General features: G+C 41.6%; 3 protein-coding genes across 3 annotated transcripts; 2 read left to right on the forward strand and 1 right to left on the reverse strand.

The window, feature by feature from the left end:
* Positions 1-3245: 3245 nt before the first annotated feature.
* On the reverse strand, positions 3246-7266 carry LOC4327713 (syntaxin-22). Its single transcript, XM_015766894.3, has 7 exons — positions 6785-7266; positions 6006-6099; positions 5250-5389; positions 4276-4350; positions 3970-4127; positions 3750-3850; positions 3246-3656 (listed from the first exon to the last, which is right to left on the reverse strand). Exons 1-7 carry the CDS (start codon positions 6991-6993, stop codon positions 3591-3593), a joined length of 843 nt encoding a protein of 280 aa, XP_015622380.1. The 5' UTR covers positions 6994-7266; the 3' UTR covers positions 3246-3590.
* A 7060-nt stretch (positions 7267-14326) lies between these two features.
* LOC4327714 (uncharacterized) lies at positions 14327-17341 on the forward strand. The gene is made up of 3 exons (XM_015766726.3): positions 14327-14856; positions 16447-16688; positions 16976-17341. Exons 1-3 carry the CDS (start codon positions 14377-14379, stop codon positions 17220-17222), a joined length of 969 nt encoding a protein of 322 aa, XP_015622212.1. The 5' UTR covers positions 14327-14376; the 3' UTR covers positions 17223-17341.
* Positions 17342-18281: 940 nt separating this feature from the next.
* Positions 18282-20071, forward strand: LOC4327715 (uncharacterized). The gene is made up of 4 exons (XM_015766725.3): positions 18282-18890; positions 19002-19184; positions 19389-19630; positions 19710-20071. The coding sequence occupies exons 1-4, from the start codon at positions 18594-18596 to the stop codon at positions 19960-19962; spliced, it is 975 nt and encodes a 324-aa protein (XP_015622211.1). The 5' UTR covers positions 18282-18593; the 3' UTR covers positions 19963-20071.
* The last annotated feature ends 4193 nt before the right edge of the window (positions 20072-24264 follow it).

Genomic DNA, 24264 nt, shown 5'->3' on the forward strand with positions numbered 1-24264 from the left:
AGCTCCGTGGATATCGCGCGTTCAGGTAAAAAGGACCTGGAGCTCTGGTCCGATCGGGCGAAGACTGAACTATTCAGTCTCTCCTCGTCAACGCCAAGTCCACGTGGAGTCTACTACATGCTGGGTTCTGCTTATCATATTAATCCATTTTTAAAGTATTTTAAATCATACCGAATGCAAGTTCCGTTTTCCACTCTACCTCCTCCCGAACACACTCGTACGGCTGCGTTTGTTGCACCAGACTGAGAGAGGAAAAAATATATCTGTTTTCTGTTTTCCCGCACTGACGCTTATGCTAAACGATGTGTTTTTTTATAAAATTCTTTTAAGAGAATTAGTTTAAAAAAGGAGAACAGCTACTTTAGTCCCTAAAATTTCTTTATAGAATCAGTTTAGTCCTAACCTTTTAAATAGTCTAAAGAAATCCTTAAACTTTGTCATAAGGCCTAGAATACTCCTTAGGTCCACCAAAATCATCATATGGATATGCCATGTCATCATTCATGCAAAATCTATGATGAATTGTCTAATTTAACCTTATGTATATCATAGAAAAATAAATATAAAAGTGAATTAGACATAGCCATAGGAAAAAAATACTCTTTTTTTCACCCTTTAGAGGTATATTTTTGCTCTTACATATACCATGTATTTTTTTTAACTTTTTCCTTTTGTTTTTTATTTTCCTGTGCGTAAGGGTAAATTGGACAAATCATATAGATTTTGCATAGGAATGTGACATGGCATGTCTGACGGAGCTCGTGGCTCCTCACCGGGAGACCGCGCAGGCCCCCCTTTGCCAGTTCGGCCGGGGGCTTAGGGTGAGATCTCAAGCTCTCTCTGTATGTGGGAAGATCGCGTGCCCGGAAGAAACGCGAGACACGGACGATGTATACAGGTTCGGGCCGCTGGGAAGCGTAATACCCTACTCCTGTGTTTTTAGTGGATCTGTGTATGAGGGAGCTACAAAGTATTCACTTCCTTTCCCCTCTGCCTTCCAAAAGGGAAAAAGTCCCCCCACTAAATGGGCAAGGTCCTCCTTTTATATCTCAAGGGGATACCACATGCACCTTTCTCTTTCCAAACTGGACTGTTCTTTTTCTCTTTAATGGGCGGAGATCGGTACGGTTTCCATCCGGGAGCCCTTCTGATGGGACAGCCCACACCTACCCCCACCTCCCCCGAAGACAGAGATGACGCGGGACCGTGGCTGTCTGTCGATGACGCGACCAGTGCCAGACCGGTCATTCTTGTCCACCACGCGTCAGCTTAACAACGTGCATGTTTGCCCTTCTTCGTGTAACACCTTGCCTGTAATGGTTAGGATGAAGCCTGGTATAAATCTGACCAGGGCTAACGTGCCATCTCTAAGAGATAACACGCTAGCTCCGGCTTGAGACGAGTGCCTAGAGGCTTTCGTCTTGACGGGATGGGGCAAGGTGTGCGTCAGACCGCCAGTCGCCACCTAACCCGTGATCTGACCGGTCTGTGACTGGTCACAGACCGGATAAAGGAACGCGCTGTACTGCGTTGCATGCAGCGTGACACGCTTGACCAGACTGCAATAAATGCTGTTAGGTGAGCACAGCTGTGCTCACTTATCCCATATATGTGGCGCAGACTTCCTTAAGGGGTCGGGGTGCCTCGGCCCTCGGGGCCGGGGCAAGCGCAACCCGACCCCCCCTCGGGGGAAATCAGGAGGAGGGCGGACACCTCACCCTCGGGCCCGACGTCCCCGAAGGTGCCAGGCCATGTGGGCGATTGCGTCTGCCTCAAGCCTCTGGTCATGATACTCCCGGTCCCATATCACCGACAATGTCCATGTGGTGATTTTGGTGGGACCAAGGACTATATCAGTCCACATGATAAATTTAAAGGACTTGTTTGGACAATATGAAATATTAAGGACTAAAATGACCCAGGAGCGAAACTTTAAGGACCATATTAGCTATTCTCCCTTTAAAAAATCATAATATTTATTTTTTTAAAAAATATAAAATAATTAATACTTAATTAATTATACGCTAATGGTTTAAATCGTTTTACATATTTCTCAAATTTCTTTTTTTCTCCCCCCTTCAAATACTCCCCTATGCCAAAAAAAAAAAAACTAACCCCTCATAGTTGTCCAGATTCATTTTCATTGTACTAGTAGGAGAGAGATCTCTTTAGGTTAGCTTTTTTTTTTTTATAAAGGGAGTACACTCGTAGGTTGCTTTCGTTCCTTGCTGACGGAACTAATATATCGTGCACGTAAAACGGAATGATCATTAGCACATAATTAATTAAGTATTAGCTTTTTAAAAAATGATTAATATGATTTTTTAAAGCAACTTTCGTATAATTTTGTTTAAAAAAATACACCGTTTAATAGTTTGGAAAACGAGAAAGATGTGTTGGAACTTCAACAAAAAAAAAAGAAACACAGCTTAAACAAAAACTCATCTGAAAGAGAAGTTCAGAGTTACACGTACATTATCAAGATGTACGAATGTGAAAAAGATGATCGGATTTCTGAAGATGCTCACTCTAATTCTGTTCCATTTTCATATCAAGACAAGAAAACTGAGACAAAACCAGAGTTGAGCTGACCTTGACTTGCACAGGGTCCAAGCGCGTCACAGCTCTTGGTCATAGCATGGTAAAGGCTGTGTTTAGATCAAAGTTTGGATCCAAACTTCAGTCATTTTTCATCGCATCAACCTGTCATACACACACAATTTTTCAGTCACATCATCTCTAATTTCAACCAAAATCCAAACTTTACGCTGAACTAACCACAGCCAAAGTGGCGAAGCGCAAATCTGTAACTTACACATACGGCTCTGGATCCCCTGGACGTGGCTACAAATACATATTCGCTTCGTCCAAAAAAAAAACAGAAATCTTAGAGGATGAAACATGAAGCATATTCTAATACGATAAATATAGATAAACATATATCTATATTCGTCATACTAGAATATGTCTCATCCCCAACATATATTCATCATACTAGAATATGTCTCATCCCTAACGAATATGTCTCATCCCTAACTAGGTTAGATGCTTTTGGGACGGAGGAAGTAATTACATATACTGAACAGTGAACATCCACAACTCAGTTTTATGCACTAAAACAAGATACTAACAGTAGAACGAGGACAGGAGCAGTTTTATGCGCGAAAACAAGATACTAACAGTAGAACGAGGACAGGAGAGAAGGGAGAGAAAAACGAAATGTTTCAACAAATTGCGACGGTTACTGACCAACTTAAGCAACTATTATAATGCAAAGACCAAACTCCTCGTTCTTACAACACTCACTCAACGATACATCACAAGATATAAACAGGGGCGAGCGAGCAAGGCAGGAGGCACTAGAGTGACACCAAGCGATTATACTTAATTACTTATATATAAACCATGCATTCCAGACACACCATTCATCATCACATACACCACCATGGCACAAGACCAGAACGCAACCCCCTCCTCCAGGCAGGAGATCAGGATACATTCCCGACTTCACAGCAAAATTAAATCAGGAAGGAATACTTCGCTCTAAGCTCAACCAGATCTAGGAGTCCCATGTTCTTCCAGGCTGCTGCCTAGGCTGCGAGGACGATTATCACTATGAGCAGGACCACCCCGAATATAACCAGCAACAAGCATATCTGCAACATAAAATGAGAATCGAACAATGTTTCACATGTTGAAGTGAGTGCCAGTGAAATATATTAATGAGTGCTAAAGGAGTCTAAAAGTACCAGCGAAGAGTTCGACTTCTGAGTTTTAGCAGCCTTAGAGAGTTGGCCTTTTGCTTGTGTAGTCGCTATAACAGCATTCTCGATATGGGTGTCAATGTCATCTGCAGTATAGGAGGAGATACACAATCAGATATAACATACCAGATATATGAGCAGCCTCGTGCTTCAACGTATCAAATAGCACATAATCCCATCTATCATCCCCAACGGTACCACATACCAATCATTTGTCCTTGATCGTGGACTAGAACAGCAAGATCTTTGAAGATTTCATTTACTTCAGTAATTTGGTGCTGAATTTCTTGTATTCCCTGATCCCTCTCCTCAATGACGGCCTCATTGAACACGATCTCATTATCCAAGAAGACTAATTCTTGCCTACAGTAAAGAAAAAAATTGAGGTTATCATGTTCACACATTTGCAAAGGAGTGAATTTGTTCATTCATTTCAAAACAAGTGAATACTTTATAGAAATGTTCGAAAACAAATAGTCCAAAGCATAACCAAATAGTACTATCAATTCACCTTCTTGATTCTAGAAGCGCCGTGCGTTGCTCAGCCAACTTATCAGCACCATTGTTCACCTCGCTCGAGTTATAGCTGCAAAGAACAAGCCATCCTAGATTACTCATATGTTGACAACATACTGGAAAAACTTTGACAATATATTATCATAGACCAGCCTCAAAAATATGTTGTTATTATTATTACAGAAAATTAACATATAATGAATGTGAGGTACAAAATTTTGCAATGATCTAAAGTACCATTGAATGGAGATAATTTTAAGAAAATAATGTTTTGCTGTTTTACTTGGAAGACCCAAGAAGACAGGCTACACTTGAAAGTGGTTTTATTATTCTGAGTTCTATGAATAAGACAAACTTCATCGCAAGTTTAGTCAGAAAATGAATTTATGATATTGAAAGCTAGGGCCTGGGGGCTGAGAAAGTGGACCATGAACAAAACGCTAGATATTTAAGGGTAAAACAGGCAGAGAAACTTATACGCTACAGTAGATCAAAACAGCAATACGAACTATTTGGATAGGATCAAATATGAATGCTCATCCTGTAAATGCGCACCAGAAGGTATTGTATTAGGTTGGAATAAACCAGGGCATTAACTATTAGGGTCATCAAGCACTTGGCAGATTAAAAGCACTAATCCAGTGTTATTATTATTCCATTTACCTCAGAAAACATAATCCAGTGTTAAGTCCAGTCAAACTGAAAATATTTTTTTCATGAAATTTTTTTAAAACTTGACGTAGAATAATTTATTTGTTCAAGAGAGAGTATGCAACAAAATTATTCTGCAGAGTAAGTAAAATGTAACAGGATGCTGTAGCATTAGTACACTACCAAGAAAATGATAAACAATATGCCATGAATTATATTATTGTAGTAAGTGCACTTTTGTTCAAAAACATAAGATGCCAGGAAGAAAAATAAGCAAGTATTTACAGAAAGAAGTACACCAGCTGACTAGCAAACTACCTTTGTGGCAAGCCCGCTTGAGAAATGAAGGGTGCATAAGCAGCTTCTCTTTCTACCGCTAACCGTTGAGCTTTCTGAAATTCTTTCAGAACTGCTTGGAAATCCTTTGCTAGCTTCGCATCAGCAATCTTTTTGCTGGCCTGTAGTTCCAAACGAGGTCATCAACACACATTGTGTAATACATCAGCAAAAATGGAACATAGAAATGTTCCTTAAAATAGTAATGATCATAGATTCATAGGCAATCAATACTACATAAAGCAGCTCATATAAGAAATGCAAATGCTACATTTGATCTCTACATGATTCTAAAATCTGCTTGTAGATTATTTCTCCAGTGGCATGGCAACACACTTGAAAATATCATGACTGGAGCATATTGAGTATTTAAGAAAACAATTTGTTTTATGTGCTGAGGCAAATCACTGTTCACAGTAGTCAGGCAAAACTAAGACTGATACAGATAAAAAATGCCCAAATTAGAAGTGATGTTTCCAGTCAGAATATAAGGACTGGGTAGGTTCAGTTTCCAAACCAATATGCATTATTACACTCTTCTGTACTTTGAAGGAAAATGTCAAAATTGAAGGTTTTCTGGTTCAAAAAGTAGCATCACATGTTGCAATTCCATTTCATTTTGATGCAAAAGGTGAAGAGTACTGAAATAATTCTGGTTTCAAACATACAAGATAGAAACAGTTCCAATTCTGTTTTGAGAAAAAAGCAACTTGGACAAAGATGCAAGAGAATACTTACGCTGACTTCGACACGATGATCAGCCTCGCTAGCTTGTTTAAGCTTCTCCGATGTGTCCTTCACCAGTTGTGTTATGTGTTGACGTGTCTTGTGTCTGCAAGCAACACCAACAGAAAGTAAATCGACCCATCAAACCAAAAAAATAACTAGTCTAAAGTACAGAAAAAGGGTTAAGGCATAATACAAGTTACTACACTATAAGACAGCATGCCAGGCCATACATGGCATAAATTGAATCAATTTCAGTAGAAAGGAATGGAGAAAACATCTTATTCGAGGCCATCGGATCTATTCATATACCAGGAATGGCATGATTCATCAATTCTACCTAAGTTCAGCGGCTATCACCCAAACATGAGTTGCTAGTAGATAAACTACAGGCAGGGCTCCCCAAATTGAATCCCTAATTATCACTAATACATAATTATCACGAAGAGAAGGGAGAAGCAATCCTAAGCAACACGTAATAAGAGAGATATCACGAAGAGAAGGGGAGAAGCGATCCCTAAGCAACACATAATATGAGAGACATAGGTTCATCACGCGAATCGACCGCATAAACATATAACCTAATCGAGATCGCAAATCATGCAGCGGAGCCGCACAATTCCCCCCCAAAATTCATCACGCGCATCCAAAATCGGAGCCCCGGATCGCAAAATCCCCCAATCCCCCGCTCCAAATCGAACCAAAATCGATCCCCCGACCCCCGCTCCAAATCAAACCAAAACCAAACAGACGTGGGGTAGGTAGAGAGTATGGCGCGGGGGGAGCCTCACATCCTCTCGCGGAGGTCGGGGGTGTCCTTGGGCGTGCCGAGCGTGTTGACCAGCCGCTGGAACGTCGACACCGCCGTGTTGATCTGGAACACCCCCGACGCCACGGCCTGCGACGCCCCCGCCCCGGCGGCCGCGGCGCCCGCCCTGCCGCCACCGCCCCTCCGCGGCAGCCCGCGGGCGTTCCCCGCCTCCAGGTCCTGGAAGCTCATCCTCCTCCTCCCTCCCCGCCGCCTCCTCCTCCGATCGGGGTACCGAAGAATCGCCGCGCGGGAGAGTCCGGGGTGTCTCGCGGCCGGCCGCTCGCCGGAGGAGGATTTGGGGGGGGTGGAAATCGAGCCGGAGTCGGAGACGTGGCCTTCGTCGACCTCGCGTTGGCGTCTGGAATTGGGGGGGCGTTTTGTTTCCTTGGCGTGGAGTTAATTTGGGGGATTTGGTGGTGTTGGATTCCGCAATTCCCTCGGGTTGGGATACCGGGTGGAGCCAAGGCTCGGGACGCTGGCGCTGCTGCTAAATTATGGTGTTCCGCGCTGGGATCCGGGCCCCACACGGCAGGGTCCGTCCGTCCGGGTCAGGTCAGCCTCGCTGGCGCTGGCGCTGCCTTTCGTGGTGCGCGCTTCGGTGTGGGCGATTAATTAATTGAGCTGTTAACTGTGCACGTGGATTTTTCTTTTACAACGCAGTACACTGTACACACCCTCAAACGTGCGGTCGCTCACCCCTATGAATACACCCGCAGATCGATATCCATGAGTCTTCTCACTTACCCCTATAAATACATACACATCCGATCTCTATGAATTGCCTTATTACCTGTATATATATATGTTGTCTACCACTGAAAAATTAAACAGCTCTATAAGTCGTATCACTCATCTCTATGAACACATATGTGCATTCGACCCATATGAGTCGTCTCACTATCGACTACATATGTCTACCACTAAATGAATAAACATACATAAATATAAAAAAAACACATACATCCAACCCCCTATGAGTCGTCTCGTTGTCCATGGATACGCTATCTATCACTGAAAGAATAAATAACTGTAAATGTGAATACTCATATCGAGTATGTATTTGAACCTGAGTGGATTGATTCTACCACACAACTTTTGAGCTACGCCCACTTCGGTGCACGTGGAATTTGTAAATCAACTAAGGGTCTATTTAGTTAGAAAAAAATTTGCCCCTACATGTCACATCGGATATGCGGACACATATTTAAAAGTATTAAATGTAGCCTAATAACAAAACAAATTACAGATCCCGCCAGGAATATGCGAGATGAATTTATTAAGCCTAATTAATCTGTCATTAGCAAATATTTACTGTAGCATCATATTGTTAAATCATGGCGCAATTAGGCTTAAAAGATTCGTCTCGCAATTTCATGGCGAACTATGTAATTTTATATATTTTTTGTCTACATTTAATACTCTATATATATACAAACATTCGATGTGACAGCGTAAAAATTTTTAATTGGGAATTAAACAGGCTCTAATAGTAATACCACTGATACTCTTCTTTCTCTACTACAGCAATTTTGTTTGAAAATAAAATTTTACATGAACGTATAATACTAATGAAAGTAACGTGTTTATTTATTTTTAGAATTTTCGATAATATTTATCAGTTGGAGTACATCTGAAACTCTTAGGTAGTTTGGGACAGCATCGTGGGTTAATTTTGATTTAAGTAAGAGCTTGACAGGTTGGGCTTTTGATTTGAGCAAGTGGTAAGAGTAATTAACAATCTATTTGTCGGATGGGAGAGACCGGCGGCAACGGCGACGTGAAACCCAAGGCAGGAGGAAAGCAGATTAGTGAGAAGGATGGGGAACCTTTGGATGATTATCAGTTCAACCTGAGGAATTGTGGATGGCACGGCGGCCGACTATAAAATCTTTTGATATTGCACGTCATTTTCCATGGCCTATTGTGAACATGATAAATTGAGTTTTTTTTCTCTTAATTGAATTGACTCCTTTAAGCATTGTTCTGTTCGTTCATGGTTTTTGCCGGATGAGGTTCTCTACTTAACTCGTGTTAGATCCGCTTATGTGAGATGTTATTTTATAAAGTATTGCCTTTGTATTTTAATATATGATATTGTTTTACTTTGTTGTGTATATTTAGTGTGTAACATTGATCGCTGTGTATTTTGATGTTAGGATAGAAAGTCTGCTATCTCTAGACAAAAATACACCTAAATAGGTTTAACAGAATAAAGACAATAACATTATATATTTAGATAAAAAGAATTTTTATTTAGAGAAGTTATGATCCAGAGCTTTATACGTAAGGTAGTAGGGTTTACCATACCAATTGACCATTAAATTTCGAGCCATGTCGGTATCACAGTTTTCAATAAATTCTGATTAAATTTAGATTAAAATTACTGTTTGGCATTTAGATTCCAAAAGCATTTCAAATTCTAACCGAAAATTAATTTCGAGCCGCATCGAAAAAACACGAAAACCGGCTTTCGTCGCTCAGTGAACCTATTGTAAGCACAACCAGCAAATTCTCCTTGATGACACTAAAAATTTAGCCAGAGGGGACAAGGTGCCTTTGAATCTTTTTTTGAGGAACCAGGTGCCTTTGAATCTGGATCGATCATGGATGTTCTGCTTTTTCGCAACTGTGAAACCCTGTCTTCTCTGTCTCGGTGTGACACGGGCATGGACTAATGATGGGCAGGCCGTGAAATGAATGGACAACGTAGCCGAGTTCTCTTCTCCATCTCGTCTTCTCATCAAGATATCGAACAGATGTGCTACTAGGATGCATGCTACCTCCGTTCATCGATTATACGCTAGCTGCTGAAACTTGACGCCATACCTTTTTCTTAATTTCTTGTATTATATTCATGCCATCCCGGCTTCGACTTACTAACTCTGTTCCTTTTGGATTATTCAACGAAATATTATGATAGATTATCTACTTAGTTACATAAATAAATCAAATGTTTAGAAAATAGATTTATAAAACAGCTTAAAACGATAATCTAAATAATATAGTAGAAGAAAGTTTCTTTAGAAAATGAATTTTTTTGAAGCGTAGAGTAAATAATCTGTTACGATAATCTAAAAAGAACAGAGCCAAGCAACATAAGAAACCGACGTTGTTCTGCAAAAGATATTGGAAAAAGGTATATTTGATCGCTATCTAATGACACTGTTTTATTGTTGCATATTTAAATTGATACCATTGGTCAAAGCTTGACAACTCAAAAAAAAAAAAAACTGGCAGTTACTCACGAACGGCGTACTCATTCAGAATTTTAATGAAACGGAACCTTCTTTGCAGCACCTTGCTTTGCATTGTGAAAAGTGTAAGAAATTAAACAGGAATTCATGTTGCTCTGTGTACAATCAATTGTACATCCGGTTACTGCAAAACCGGTTTCCTTTCGTGTGATTAATTACTTTCGGTTTGAAGTTAAACTTTCTTTTCAATTTACTGTTTGACTCAAATCCCTCAATGCCCAACCGAGCTACCTACTCCCCGGCGAGGCGAGCATGGTGTCCGTGGACTTGATCAGGTCTCCTAGGAAAAATTCATCGGCGGTAGTTAAAATGGCCGGAAAATTTTGTCACGCATGAGACATTCGACGCATTCGTGATCTATGCATGGTAGTACATTAGATCCGTTCAGACCGTTACATCTTACCAAGATTGCAAAGATGGAGAAGCAATGTCAATAATCACTGCTTCCTCCGTTACACGATGTAATACTTTCTAGCATTACCTAAATTTATATAAATATTAATAAATCTAGACATATATACAAAATATATATATTTATTGATTAATGGATAAATCTAGATAACGGAGAAAGAGAGGGAGTACGTACTACAAGAGGAGCGAACATGTATACACTTACTTTATAAATGATATTCCCTTTGTTTTTAATATATAGCGTCGCTGATTTTTTAAGATATATTTGATCATTTATTTTATTAAAAAAATTTATATAATCATTATTTTTTTTATTATGATCTGATTTATTAAATGTTTTTAAGTATGACTTACAATATTTTATATTTGCACAAAAAATTTACATAAGACGAGTGGTCAAACGTTTATAAAAAAATCAACGGCGTCATGTATTAAAAAACGGAGATAGTAGTATTATATTTCTACACTCTACAGACATGTTAATTTGGAGCTTAAAAATTCTGGTCAATCCCACCTATGCAGAGCTTTTGTTTCCTATGAAATTCTAGCAAAATTTACATGCGTGCTTGCAGAAATGACATAACTTCCGCCAAAACATGCTTGACTAGTTGACTTGAATTGTTCAATGTGGCAACACGCTTGCCGGTCATTCATGAGCACCGTGAACCTTCGCATGTTTTTTGAGTCAATGCATGCGTACAGTCTACTGCTTTGATCGGTTCAAATTTTAACCAAACTTTTAATTTTAGTGTGAACTAAACATACCCTCTTTTATATTTCTCTCTTTTCTTTTCCAATGCAAAATTCTGTGTTCTCTTGACCAGAGTAACACTAATAGGTCTTTCTCTCTCCAAATTTTTCAGAGATCGACGGAGGTAGCTAGCGAGATGGCGAGATCACCTCACCTCAGTACCTCACTTTGCGTGAGTGGAACAAACTGACTGTTATAGCTGTAGGCAGCAGGAGACGTCTCATTGTTTCCTGTATACAGCATTACTTGCTTCCAAAATTTAAATTTAAAATTGATTTTAATTTTTTTATCAAAGTTTATTTTCCAGTATTGATATTTAAGTCGTAAGAGAACACACACATATATGTATATATATATACATATACATATATATATATATATATATATATATATATATATATACATATATTACTCACAAATTATTTTTTATGTCGTACGGTGTATTATCCATATTTAGCTAAACTATGGAACCCACAGCCGACTGAAACGATCAAGAGCAATGTAATAGACAATTAAATTTTAAAATATACATTGTTATCCTCGATCTTGCATATATGCATTTAAAAATTTTACGAAGATATACATTTCCCGCTATTTAGGAACGTGACACCGCGTCCTTAGCATAACTCGAAGGCGCGAGACTGACTGGAGGGGCGGTGCCGCAGTGCAAACCGACCAGTCTCTCGCAGGGTTCAACTTTTCGTTTACCGTGTGTTTGTATCGAGCGGTGCCGATATTCGAACTTTGGAATAAAATTTAGTTAAATTTGAACAAATATTACCAAAATTAAAAAAATACTAGAAGTTTTGGCCGAAATAATATCGTATTGAAGGGGTTAGAAATGACCGAAATCTCCCAAATTAATTTCAGTCCCAAATGTCGAACCTGGTCTGTAGTACACTCGTATTCCCTCCGTCCCAAAATAAGTGCAGTTTTGCACTGTTCATGTGTCACGTTTAACCGTTCATCTTATTTGTAATTTTTTTTATGATTAATATTTTTATTGTTATTAGATGATAAAATATAAATAGTACTTTGTATGTGACTAATTTATTTTAATTTTCTCATAAATTTTTTAAATAAGACGGATGGTCAAACGTTAGACACGGATTCTCATGGCTGCACTTATTTTTGGGACAAAGGTAGTACTGCGGGATCTCGGCGCGACAGCGACCACACCGGAACAATATCACCGTGTAACACGTTGCAATGAGGAGGTCGGGTACAGTTGCATGTTGTTGTCTTGAAAGCTGCTACTTTGATAGAAATATTTGGATTAAATATACAATAACCGAAGGTATGGATTTCTTGTGGTAAAAAGCACCTTTTCCAATACCATGATATTACCGTATCTATCTACATTGTTCACGTTGTCAACAATAGAACACAAACACACACACGAATACACGGAACACAAAAGTGGAGGGGCTATAAACTTTTATTGCTGTCTTCTCTCTGTTACAGGTTAACTTTTCCCTCAACCCCTCTACTGTATTTATACCCATGATAGAATAGAGTGCTATAAGAATACATACATGTATATTTATATATTTTGTATAAGCCTACTTCATCCCTAAGGATAGTGAAGAATAAAAGGAGGAGGCAGGAGGGTACTATGACCATCATGATCACGGCGCCGACCTCACGGTCACTACAAATCCGATTTTTTCGGGAGATAAGTTTCGTAACACTATCTATCTATTACTTCCTCCGATTCATATTATAACTTACTTTAATTTTTTCTAATCAAACGTTGTTATAGATCGAATTAGTTTCATTAAATATAACATTGAATATATTTTGATAATATATTTGTTTCATATTGGAAATGCTAATATATTTTTCTATAGAAGTGACATATAATATGAGAAACGAAAGTAGTATATTATTAAAAATAGCTTTGAAAGTAAGCACCGCATTAATTCTGAAGGCTAGAAATTATCACATTAATCAAATAAAAAGAAAAAAAAGATCTTAAGAATTAAATTATGGTAAGTCCAAACTACAATGATACATATTGATTGATATAATTGTATACAAAACATAATTAAATAAATAGAAATAGAAGCTGTGAGTTGTATATAAAATTTAAGCAAATCCAGACCTAATAGAAAAATAGAAGCTAAGTGTGGTATATAAAATCAAATATACCCCTACATATAATGGTATGAATATAAAAAATTAGAGTTGTATATTAAGTCTAACTCCACATGCATTATATAGCTCCGCGTAAAACTGAATGAGGCAATCTTGTAGTTACCTAATTATGAAAAGGTATAAATGCGTGATTAGAACTATATCTCAAAGATCGTAAGAATATCCAAACTGGGATAAAAATGGTCGGAAACAATATCATTATTTTATTATTTCTATGAAAACAGTCGGAAAATTTCATAGTTTTGAATTTAACTATCTAGTATTAACTTCAATGTAACAGAATTGAGAAAAACTATTTTTTTAGAAACAATAATAGTCGATAAAAATATTATTATGATATTAGTTTACAGAAAGTTATCGGCGTGGTCAGAAAATTTTCGTACCACCCTCACCCCTTCCCAAAACGATATATATGTCCAGGAGTTTCTGACTTTTGGGTCTACGAGCCTTGAGGAGAGAAGAATATCAAGTGCTACTGTACTATCAATGTTAAAAAATACATCCAAAAAGTTGCAAAAGAAATATGAAAAAATTCGGAGATGTGTAGGTATGAAAAATATTAAAAAATATAAAAAAAATCAAATCAAAATACTATGTAGGTAGGGAAAAAAAGATAAATCACAGTTGATTGGTAAAGTGACATGCTTGAACACTGTTGGAGCACAAATTTATTATTATTTTTCTCCTACATCATATTTTAAACTGATTTTTTTGTGTGATGCTACATGTCTTAGAGCTACACATCTCTGATTTTTTTTTACATTTTTTTGCAACTTTTTGGATGTATTTTCTGACGTTGGTAGCACGGTAGCACCCGATATTCTCTCGAGCATTGAGCAAAGCAACCAAGCAAGCGGCAGCAGAGCGCGAGTCATGCGACCCACACCGCCCAAATCCTCGGAACGCAAAGCTCCCCGCTACTACTCTACTCTCCTACTAGTCGTCTACTACTCGGCCAGGTGAGGTGCCCAACCACCGCCGTGGTAGCGAGCGCGCGACATGGCGGCGGCGGAGGTGAGGCACCGGACGGTGGAGGTGGCAAGCGGGGTGCGCCTGCACGTGGCGGAGGCGGGCCCGGAGGACGGGCCCGCCGTGCTGCTCGTCCACGGCTTCCCGGAGCTCTGGTACTCGTGGCGCCACCAGATGCGCGCCCTCGCCGCGCGGGGGTTCCGCGCCGTGGCGCCCGACCTCCGCGGCTACGGCGACTCCGACGCCCCGCCGGGCCGGGACTCCTACACCGTGCTCCACCTCGTGGGCGACCTCGTCGCGCTCATCGCCGACGTCGGCCAGCCCCGGGTGTTCGTGGCGGCGCACGACTGGGGCGCCGCCGTGGCGTGGCAACTGTGCCTGCTCCGCCCCGACCTCGTCACGGCGTTCGTCGCCCTCAGCGTCGAGTACCACCCGCGGAACCCCACGAGGAGCCCCGTACAAACCCTCAGGGCCGTGTGCGGGGACGGCCACTACATCTGCTTCTTCCAGGTGAACAGCAACCATTTAATCCCTTTTCTGAATTTTTGTACGACGCAGGCAGAACAATGAAATTATTGAGGTCCCCTAGCAATTAAGATTGATGGGTTGGGTTGCAAGTTAGTACTCGTAGTAGAAAAATCAGAGCAATTATGAAGCTATGTTCTTCTGTCCTAGCAACATTGATGGTTGTTGTTCCACGCAACTTAAAAGTGGTGAACAGCTGCTGTCTGCTGGAACGATTTTACAATCTTTGTTAGGACAATTAGGCGAGTGTTTGTCGGTGACGCTTGTGCGCAGCGGCCTTCCGGGGATGACCACTACATCGCTGTCTGCAGCGGCCTTCCCCCAATGCTTCCCTTCTGGAGCAGCGGCCTTCCACGAGCGGCTCTGCTCCAGTCTGCTCAAGGTTCAGAGGGAGTGCTGTCGCGGGTTCGACACAGTCGTGACCCTTGGCGCTTGGTCCATTTGGAAGGAGAAGAACAGCGGCGTTTTCAACAATTGCACACAGTCCTGGCTGACGTTGTTGCAGCTATGGCGCAAGAGGACGCCCTCTGGCAGCTTGCTCATCCCTCGTCGCCCGCGCTTCCTAGATACTTCCTCCGTTTCAAGTTATAAGACTTTCTGGCATTGCCCACATTCATATATATGTTAATAAATCTAGACATATATATGTGCCAAGATTCATTAACATATATATGAATGTGGGCAATGCTAGAAAGTCTTATAACTTGAAACGGAGGTAGTAGCATTCTTGGTTGCTAGGTCGTCACGTTGTGAGCATGACTGCATGAGAGTAGGCTCAAGTCCTTGTTTTCCATTTCCTTCTTTTTTTTTCCCTTCCTTTTCTCCCCGCCCCCTCCCTCTCATCTTTGTTTGGTCATTCCTGTAAATTTTATTCCTCTTAATACAAAGGTGAGCAATCCTTTTGAGTATTTCCAAAAAAAAACCCCATTACTTGTAGTTGTAGGTGTTCTTGACTATTGAGACTTCAGAAGGGTTAGATTTGAATTCTTTGCTCAATTGAAATAGATTACAACGAATAGATTAGTTAATTACAACGAATGTTGAATGACCTCAACATCCTAGGTAGGGAAATCGGAATGTATCCCTATTGCATTGCCAAGTTACTGGGTTCTTAAGGGTCCAAAGAATTATTGCTTCGAAGTAACCATGTTGTTCTCTGAAGACTGGCCATCCTTTGAACTATGTTCTTCTCATGATCCTATTGGGTAATATGCTTGGTAGCTCTAAATTCCAATATTATGCCGAGCTTAACATAACAGTAACTCCTGCTTGGAGAGCTATAACTATTCTTTTTTTATGTGGAGCTATAAATAGTTTATTCAGAAGCATGAGAGTATAGTCGATCTTGAAGAACATTGATGACTCCTGTCTCAGATATTAATAGCCTTATCTTGACATTCTCTTTACCCTTTTGGATATTGAATACAGCAGTCCATACTGTTTATTCAGAGGGAAAGGGTATCTGGAGTTTTAATCAGCTGTTTATCCTTGATAACAATCTGTCATCCTAACATCGTTTTATATTTTGTTTGTTGGAAATAATTATGCTTACAAATTACCGAATTATGTGTGCAGAAACCTGGAGTGGCCGAAGCTGAATTTGGTAGAGGTGATATAAAGTGTCTCTTGAAGAAATTCTATGGAATGCGCAAGGCAGCACCTCTGATTATACCCCCAGGCAAGACTTTATTTGACTCAATTGATTCAGATGGTACTTGCCCTGCATGGCTGTCAGAAGAAGACATTTCCTACTATGCCGAGAAATTTGAGAAGACTGGATTTACTGGAGGATTGAACTACTACAGATGCATAGACTTGTAATTCTCTTGGTTATACAGTTCATTGTTTTATTCATCCTTCATTGCTGTTAAGTGAGGAAAGCAACATGATATTGTTTAGCATTGTACAGGGAAAGTCATTCGAAATGCTGGCTCTAACTCCACTGAAACATGTTCTTTTCAAACAACAGTAAATTTGATATATATGGCTGAACTACATTTCCATTGGTGCCGGTGTCTTCAAGAATTTAAAATGAAAGAAGGCTTTTACCTGAGCTATTTTAGTCATTTATGATGTCACCCTCAGTAGTTTTCTGTTCATGCAGGAACTGGGAGCTGACTGCACCATGGACTGGAGTTCCAATAAAAGTTCCGACAAAATTCATCGTTGGAGATCAGGACCTTACGTACAACATTCCAGGTGTAAAAGATTACATCCACAAGGGTGGTCTAAAGGCATGTGTGCCAAATCTCGAAGATGTGGTTATCATGGAGGGTGTTGCCCATTTCATCAACCAGGAGAAGCCTGATGAGGTCTCCGACCATATTTGCGGGTTCTTTAGCAAGTTCTGATATGTGCAAAATCTCTTGGAGCCTGCTTGCTAATTGTACTGTAAAAACTAGAACCATTATGCCAGTACTGATATCTTCCAAATATATTGTGAATTTCAAAATCAAGCAGTTTCTGTTCACATGGCCGATAGTGTGTCATAACCAGTTTGGATTGTGGACTAAAGGCGATGAAGATTGAAGAATGGCTCTCCTAGGCTCCTATAAAGCTATGTGATGTTATAAGTTTTTTTTTTTCGTTGGGGAAGCTAAATATTCCAGAAAATTTGAAGGAATCCTGAATTTGCTGGGATTAATTTCAACTCAAATTGAATTGTGTTATGTCCATTTAAAACTAGTAATGTATTATTTCATGTGAAATATAGCACAGAATAATAAACGTAAGACATCACCAGGGTTCCATACGCTGACCTTCTCATTTACCTCTTAGCTTATTAACTATAGTCAAAATTTAAATTTTCAGAATGTAATTTTGGAGTTGATTTTAGGTTTTTTTTCCATCGTAGTATTGATTATTAATCGTTAATTATATAGATAATATATAAAAATTTTACTCACAAATTATTTTGGTTGCATTGTTTATTCTAAAGAGCTGATATTTTCTCCACTTAGAACTATACTCTCCGTTCCAGAAAAAAATTAACTTCTGAATTTTCTAAAATCTATAAATTTAAAGCTATGCTCAGATTTATACTCCCTCTGTTTCTAAATATTTGACACCATTGACTTTTTAGCATATGTTTGACCGTTCGTCTTATTCAAAAAATTTTTGTGAAATATATAAAACTATATATATACATATAAGTATATTTAACAATGAATCAAATGACAGGAAAAGAATTAATAATTACTTAAATTTTTTGAATAAGACGAATGGTCAAACATATTTAAAAAAATCAACGGCATCAAATATTTAGAAACCGAGAGAGTAATTAAAAGTTGGTCTTTTTTTTACCGAGCGAGTAAAAAGCACTAGAAGCACAATCTGGGATGGGATTCTCGGCAGAAACTGTCACTGACATGTGGTCCCATTCTCTCCTAAGCGATTCCTGGCTGTATACTGGGGCCACGTCGAGCACCACCTACACGGGAGGAAACCGAGCGCCAGCGCCGGCAAACGGAGAATCCCGGCGGAGATGCCGAACCCCAAGCCACCGGCCGGTCGCGCCGGCGGAAACCACGACGGGGCTCTGCCTCTGGCCGGTTTCGCCCCGTACAACCAGATGCCTCCCCCAAACTGGCTGACACACCGATGCCGAGCGGCCGGCGCGCGCGGCTACAAAGGCAGAGCAGGCAGAGGACGGGCTGGATTTTCAAACGCTCGCCGCGGCGCGCGCCGATCGATCGATCGATCGAGGAGGAGCCCTCTACGAGATGGCGGCGGCGGCGGTGCGGCACCGCGAGGTGGAGGTGGCGAGCGGGGTGCGGCTGCACGTGGCGGAGTCGGGACCGGAGGGCGGGCCCGTGGCGCTGCTCGTGCACGGCTTCCCGGAGCTCTGGTACTCGTGGCGCCACCAGATGCGCGCGCTCGCCGCGCGGGGGTTCCGCGCCGTGGCGCCCGACCTCCGCGGCTACGGCGACTCCGACGCGCCGCAGGGCAGGGACTCCTACACCGTCCTCCACCTCGTCGGCGACCTCGTCGCCCTCATCGCCGACCTCGGCCGGCCCCAGGTTGGTTTACGTTTACGGTTTACCATCCTTATTAGCAGTTAGTAGCATTAGCAGCATCAGTCCCCATTGTTTGTTTGATTGCTCGAGGGTGATTTGGTTGGTGCTCTCAAGGTGTTCGTCGCGGGGCACGACTGGGGCGCCGTCGTGGCGTGGCAGCTGTGCCTGCTCCGGGCGGACCTGGTGACGGCGCATGTCAGCCTCAGCGTGGAGTACCAGCCGAGGCATCCCCGGATGAGCGTGCTCCAGGCCGTCAGGGTTCTCTGCGGGGACGATCACTACGTGTGCCGCTTCCAGGTGAGCAAGGCAGAAAGAACGCGTGCAGTTACCTGTCGAAATTCAAATTTGGACGGTCAATTCAAATTTTGGATTTGAATCATAAATTCATAATTCAAATCCTTGTGGCCACCACTGCCTGCAGTGATCTGAATTCTGAAGCATCAGCTATTGATGTTTTTGTTGGAAACGATTACGCTTATAGGAATTTTGATGCATATGCAGAAACCCGGAGTGGCTGAAGCTGAATTTGCTCGACTCGATTTAAACCATCTGTTTAAAATGGTGTTTGGAATGCGCAAACCGGCAACTATTATTCTACCCCAGGACAAGACATTCTTTGATGCAATTGATTCAGATGGTACTTGCCCTCCATGGCTATCAGAGGAAGACATTTCCTACTACGCTGACAAATTCGGCAAAACAGGGTTCACAGGAGGATTCAACTACTACAGATGCATTGACCTGTATGTCTCACTCTCATGGTTTCCCGTTCACTGCTTCGTTCATGCCGTTCATCGTCAGCCAAATGTATTGTTCTTGCAGGGATTGGGAGCTGACTGCACCATGGACTGGGGCTCTGATAAATGTTCCGATAAAATTCATCGTCGGTGACCTGGATCTCACATACAACACACCAGGTGTGAAGGATTACATTCACAAGGGTGGATTCAAAGCCAATGTGCCGAATCTGGAGGATGTGGTTGTCCTGGAGGGAGTTGGCCACTTCATCAACCAGGAGAAGCCTGATGAGGTTTCTGAACACATCTGTGAGTTCTTTAGCAAGTTTCTGATGTAAACGAAATCTGGTGGAGTCTAGTACATGTCTGTATGTCGACTACAGACATGAATTCCACGGTACTAAAAATCTCCAAATAAAATATCATGGCCACTTTTTTACAGTAAAATTTGTGTGAATTCTTTGAATCGTGATACTTCTTTAGACAACGACAGGCCCATGGTGTAACGTAGCGATGAAAACGGTCGGAAAACGTCTCAACCATTTTCATGACCATAATTTTTTTTTCAAAACGGAATCGAAAATAGTAAATCTAGAAACGAAAACGATATTGAAAATATCGGAAAACCTGAAACCAACTATACTGACGGAAACATATCGGTACCCATCGAAAGCCGATAATAAATATTGGAAACACTAAACTGTAAAATCGCACACTTAACTTTGCATAACTATACTCCGCTTTCTTGTTTGATAAAACTGAAACAGTTTAGTTGAGTTTTAGCTTCAAAAGAGATAAAGCTGAAACTATAGCCCTGCTAAACGTTCCTGTAGATGAATAGCTTTAGCTTTGTGAAATGAAAATTGCATCATTAGGCGGTTAATCAACCCCAATGCACAAGAGAAGAATTAAAAGATATTGCCGGCACGAAAGTAATTTACTAATAATAGTTTATAGACACGGGGAGTCGAAAAAAAAAAGACACGGGTCAACATACAGATATGAGAATTACGAGATCAAATCAATGAGCGCTAATACAGTACAAGAATTGATCAAACGGCATGGATGTTCAGCTTGGCGAGGCGGCGCGCGGCGAGCACGGCGTCCCTGCGCTCCCTGCGCTGGGCGACCTCCAGTTGGTGGGCCGCGTCGCAGGCCGGCGAGCAGAGCACCGAGCGGCGCATGTGTTTGGGCACCTCGCCGCCGCAGTGTACGCACGCGGTCGGTGAGCTCCTCCTCAGCACGGGCAGCAGCAGCAGCACAGCCACCACCTCGCCGTCGTCGCCCTCCTCCTCCTCGACAGCCACGGGGTCGCCCAGGACGCTCTCCATGTAAGGGAACCACGGCTCGTCGCCGGTGCAGCGGACGCAGTGGCGGCCGTCGTGGCTTCGGACGATGCGGAGGACGCAGTCGGCGGCGCAGGTGTGGTGGTGGTGGCAGAGCGCGGTGGAGAAGGCCATGAAGCAGTACATGCAGTAGGCGTCCCTGGGGTGCTCCTCGGCGAAGTCGTTGGCGTTGATGAGACCGATGACGAAGTCGGTGATGGGCAGGTCGGGGCGGCGAGGGTAGTGCGCGGGGATGACGGGCTTGCCGGTGGCGGCGTCGACACCGGCGATGGGGATGACGATGTGGGAGCCGAGCGGGACGAAGTGGTGGTCATCGCAGCAGTGGGAGCAGAAGGCGTGGACGCACCTGACGCAGTAGTGGTCTCGCCGGCACGTCTGCGACAGGTCCTCCAACTGTAGCTTGTGCTTCGCCATGGTGACGACCCCTGGATGGAGAGGCGGAGGCTGCCACTGCCACATCTCGATCTTTTTCGGTTGCACTTGCACTAATTGCTTGCGGATTGCCATAGTTCGACGCACGTACGCTTGTCTTCTGGTGACGGGTGGACAGGTGGTATATATATATGTCCACACGAGACGTACAACCGCGCCGATTCAGATTCCGATTCCGAACTCGATCAGGCCGGCCGGTCGCCTACTCGCCTCCCAATCGGATTCCGATTTCCTTTTCATTTTTTACGTGTCCCTAACATTTTTTTATTACTAGAAAAAAATGCCTGTGCGTTGCGACGAGTGAAGTTTATTTTAATCTTATTATTATTGTTATATGGTTTAGTTAATACGAAATTCAATGTGAGAGTTCGCTTGGATATATATATTTTTAGAAAATTATTAGGTGCAGTTAGTAGTCCGATCGTCTTAGTTAGCATGCGAGTTTTTTTAAACAGATTTCTTATATGATTCCTTCTGTATTATCAAAAGTGAACGATGTTAAAACCGACTTAAATACGGATATGTATTTCCAAAAGCAAACGAACTTAAAAATCGACTCATACACAGATGACGTACTAAAAATAACAGCAAAAACATTTTCAATTTTTATAATACTACAAAAGATGCCCGTGCGTTGCAACGGGTAAAGACTTTTTGTAGTGATATATTAAGAGCTAAGTAATAAATTGAAATATTGGGATTACTATACACTATAATTGAAAAAGTTAATAAAAATCTTAACATTGGGATCGCTATAGATTATAATTAAAAAAAGTTAATGAAAATATTTCCTGGGTTTTCGGCCGAAAGCATTCCTTCTTTTTCAGCCCTAGGCTAGTCCGCTCCTCCCTCCATTTATAGATAGCTGACTGGGCCGCCTGGCACGTCATGACCCAAGCCCGGCCGTGCCTGGGCCAAGGCTAGTCAGGCCGGCACGGCCCGACCGACACGGTGGGCCATGCCGTGCCAGTCCACAGTCGGCGGGCCATGCCGTGCCAGTCCACGAGTGGCATACACGGCCCATGCACGGTGTTGATGCGAAAAACATACACTGGCCTGGAAGATCTGCTTAACTTCCGTGCAGGTCCAAAACCTTGCTTTTAGGTTCGTGAGCGTGCCAGTTGATTTGATCCTACAATCAACAAGAAAAAAAGACAAGAAAAATCACGGTTAAATCCATAAAAGATAGCCAATCGGCTAGCTGCCGATGACATATCATTTATCTTTGAGCCGATGTCATATTGGGATCGATCAGCAGTCATAAGTAAATAAGATAAGACTAAATCTACTCGATCTGTTGTAGATATTAACTGTTGTAGATATTAACGATATATAATCCTTCTGTTGATGTATATTTAAACCAATTGATTGGGATAGATCGGTCGTCATGCCGAGACAGTATAAATCACTTAGATCGAAGTATACATTAACACAAAGATTATAAACGTTTATAGCATAGCCGATCAGATAGATCTAGCATGTATCGGCTAATACTCCGATACCACTCTATATTACAGATAGAATATATCAAACAAGAAGCCTAATATATTTTAATGCAATAAGATCTTAATATAAAGGGCGGATTTAGCATATCAATCAAGCATATAGGACGTAAAGTAGCTAAATCAGGTAAGATCAGCTGAAACCCCGATGCTATCTCTCTCTCAATGATCATAAAGCAAGCCAGATGTTACAATTATAGATATTACTTAATAGATCGAACTCAACCGATGAGCATCAAGCATAAAGATAAGTATAAGATCTAGGCAAGATGATAAAAACTATAAGAGATGATAAATACATGATATAATCTAGATTAATAGCAAAACATAACACTATCGGTCACTTCCTAACGATAAGAACCAGCCGATAACAAGTTATATAGTGCAACTAACAAAGATTACAATGTGTATATGATAACTCGACGAATTACTTAAACAAGATTAGAGTGTCGTAAAGATGGAAGCACTAATCCCGATAACGCAAGCTGCCATGACAAGCTTACCTCTAGTTAAAGATCGAATCGATGCAGCTCAACCCGAAAGCAAGAACTCGTCGAAATAGAACAAAAAAAAAGGGTGGCGATGCGCCGATATTATATTGAACTGTTGTTAATTGATTACATGGGTTCGGATTCTATTTATACCCGAAATACAAAATATGTCCTTGCCGGACACGACCCCTATCTCTAACAAACTCTAAGATATCATAAGTCTTTGCGACAGACTTTTGCCCAAACTTATCTCTAAGAAAATTACACGAGACATCCTAATTAATAGATACAATTGCCTATCTGATAGCTTTATCTCTATCGTGGCAATCCTCATGAAGCATATTGATCGATTCTAGAAACAGCTCTGAAACCATCGTCATTGGAATCGGCTGCATCACCTCTATCGGCTGTCCTCTGTCCGATCCATATCAGCCGATGCAGATTCCAGCCGATGCATACTCTGTTCTTCGAATTCATCTCTTTGCTGAATCCGCCTCGATCCCAACATCAAACCTGGTTCATATCTTACTAAATTTGGTCGTAAACACACGGCCCAATACTACTCGGGCCGTGCCGGGCCGGCCCGAAGGCACGATGGTCCATCGTGCTTCTCCACATAAAAAGTCTATTTTTCATCCCTCAACTCTGTGGCTGTGTTCAAATGGCTGGAAAATAAGTCTATTTTGTATTCCTCTTTTCTTTGGGTTGCCTTATATGGTTATATAAGTCTATTTTGCGTCCCTATATTTTTTTATTTGATCGGGCCATGCCGGGCCGACCCATCGTGTCGAGGATGTAGCCCAGGCATGGCCCGGCTGTCGGGCCGGGCCAGCACGGGCACGACCCAGTCGGGCTGTGCCGTGCTTGGG

The sequence above is a fragment of the Oryza sativa genome, chromosome 1, assembly GCF_034140825.1.
Source record: "Oryza sativa Japonica Group chromosome 1, ASM3414082v1".
Classification (NCBI taxonomy): Eukaryota; Viridiplantae; Streptophyta; class Magnoliopsida; order Poales; family Poaceae; genus Oryza; species Oryza sativa.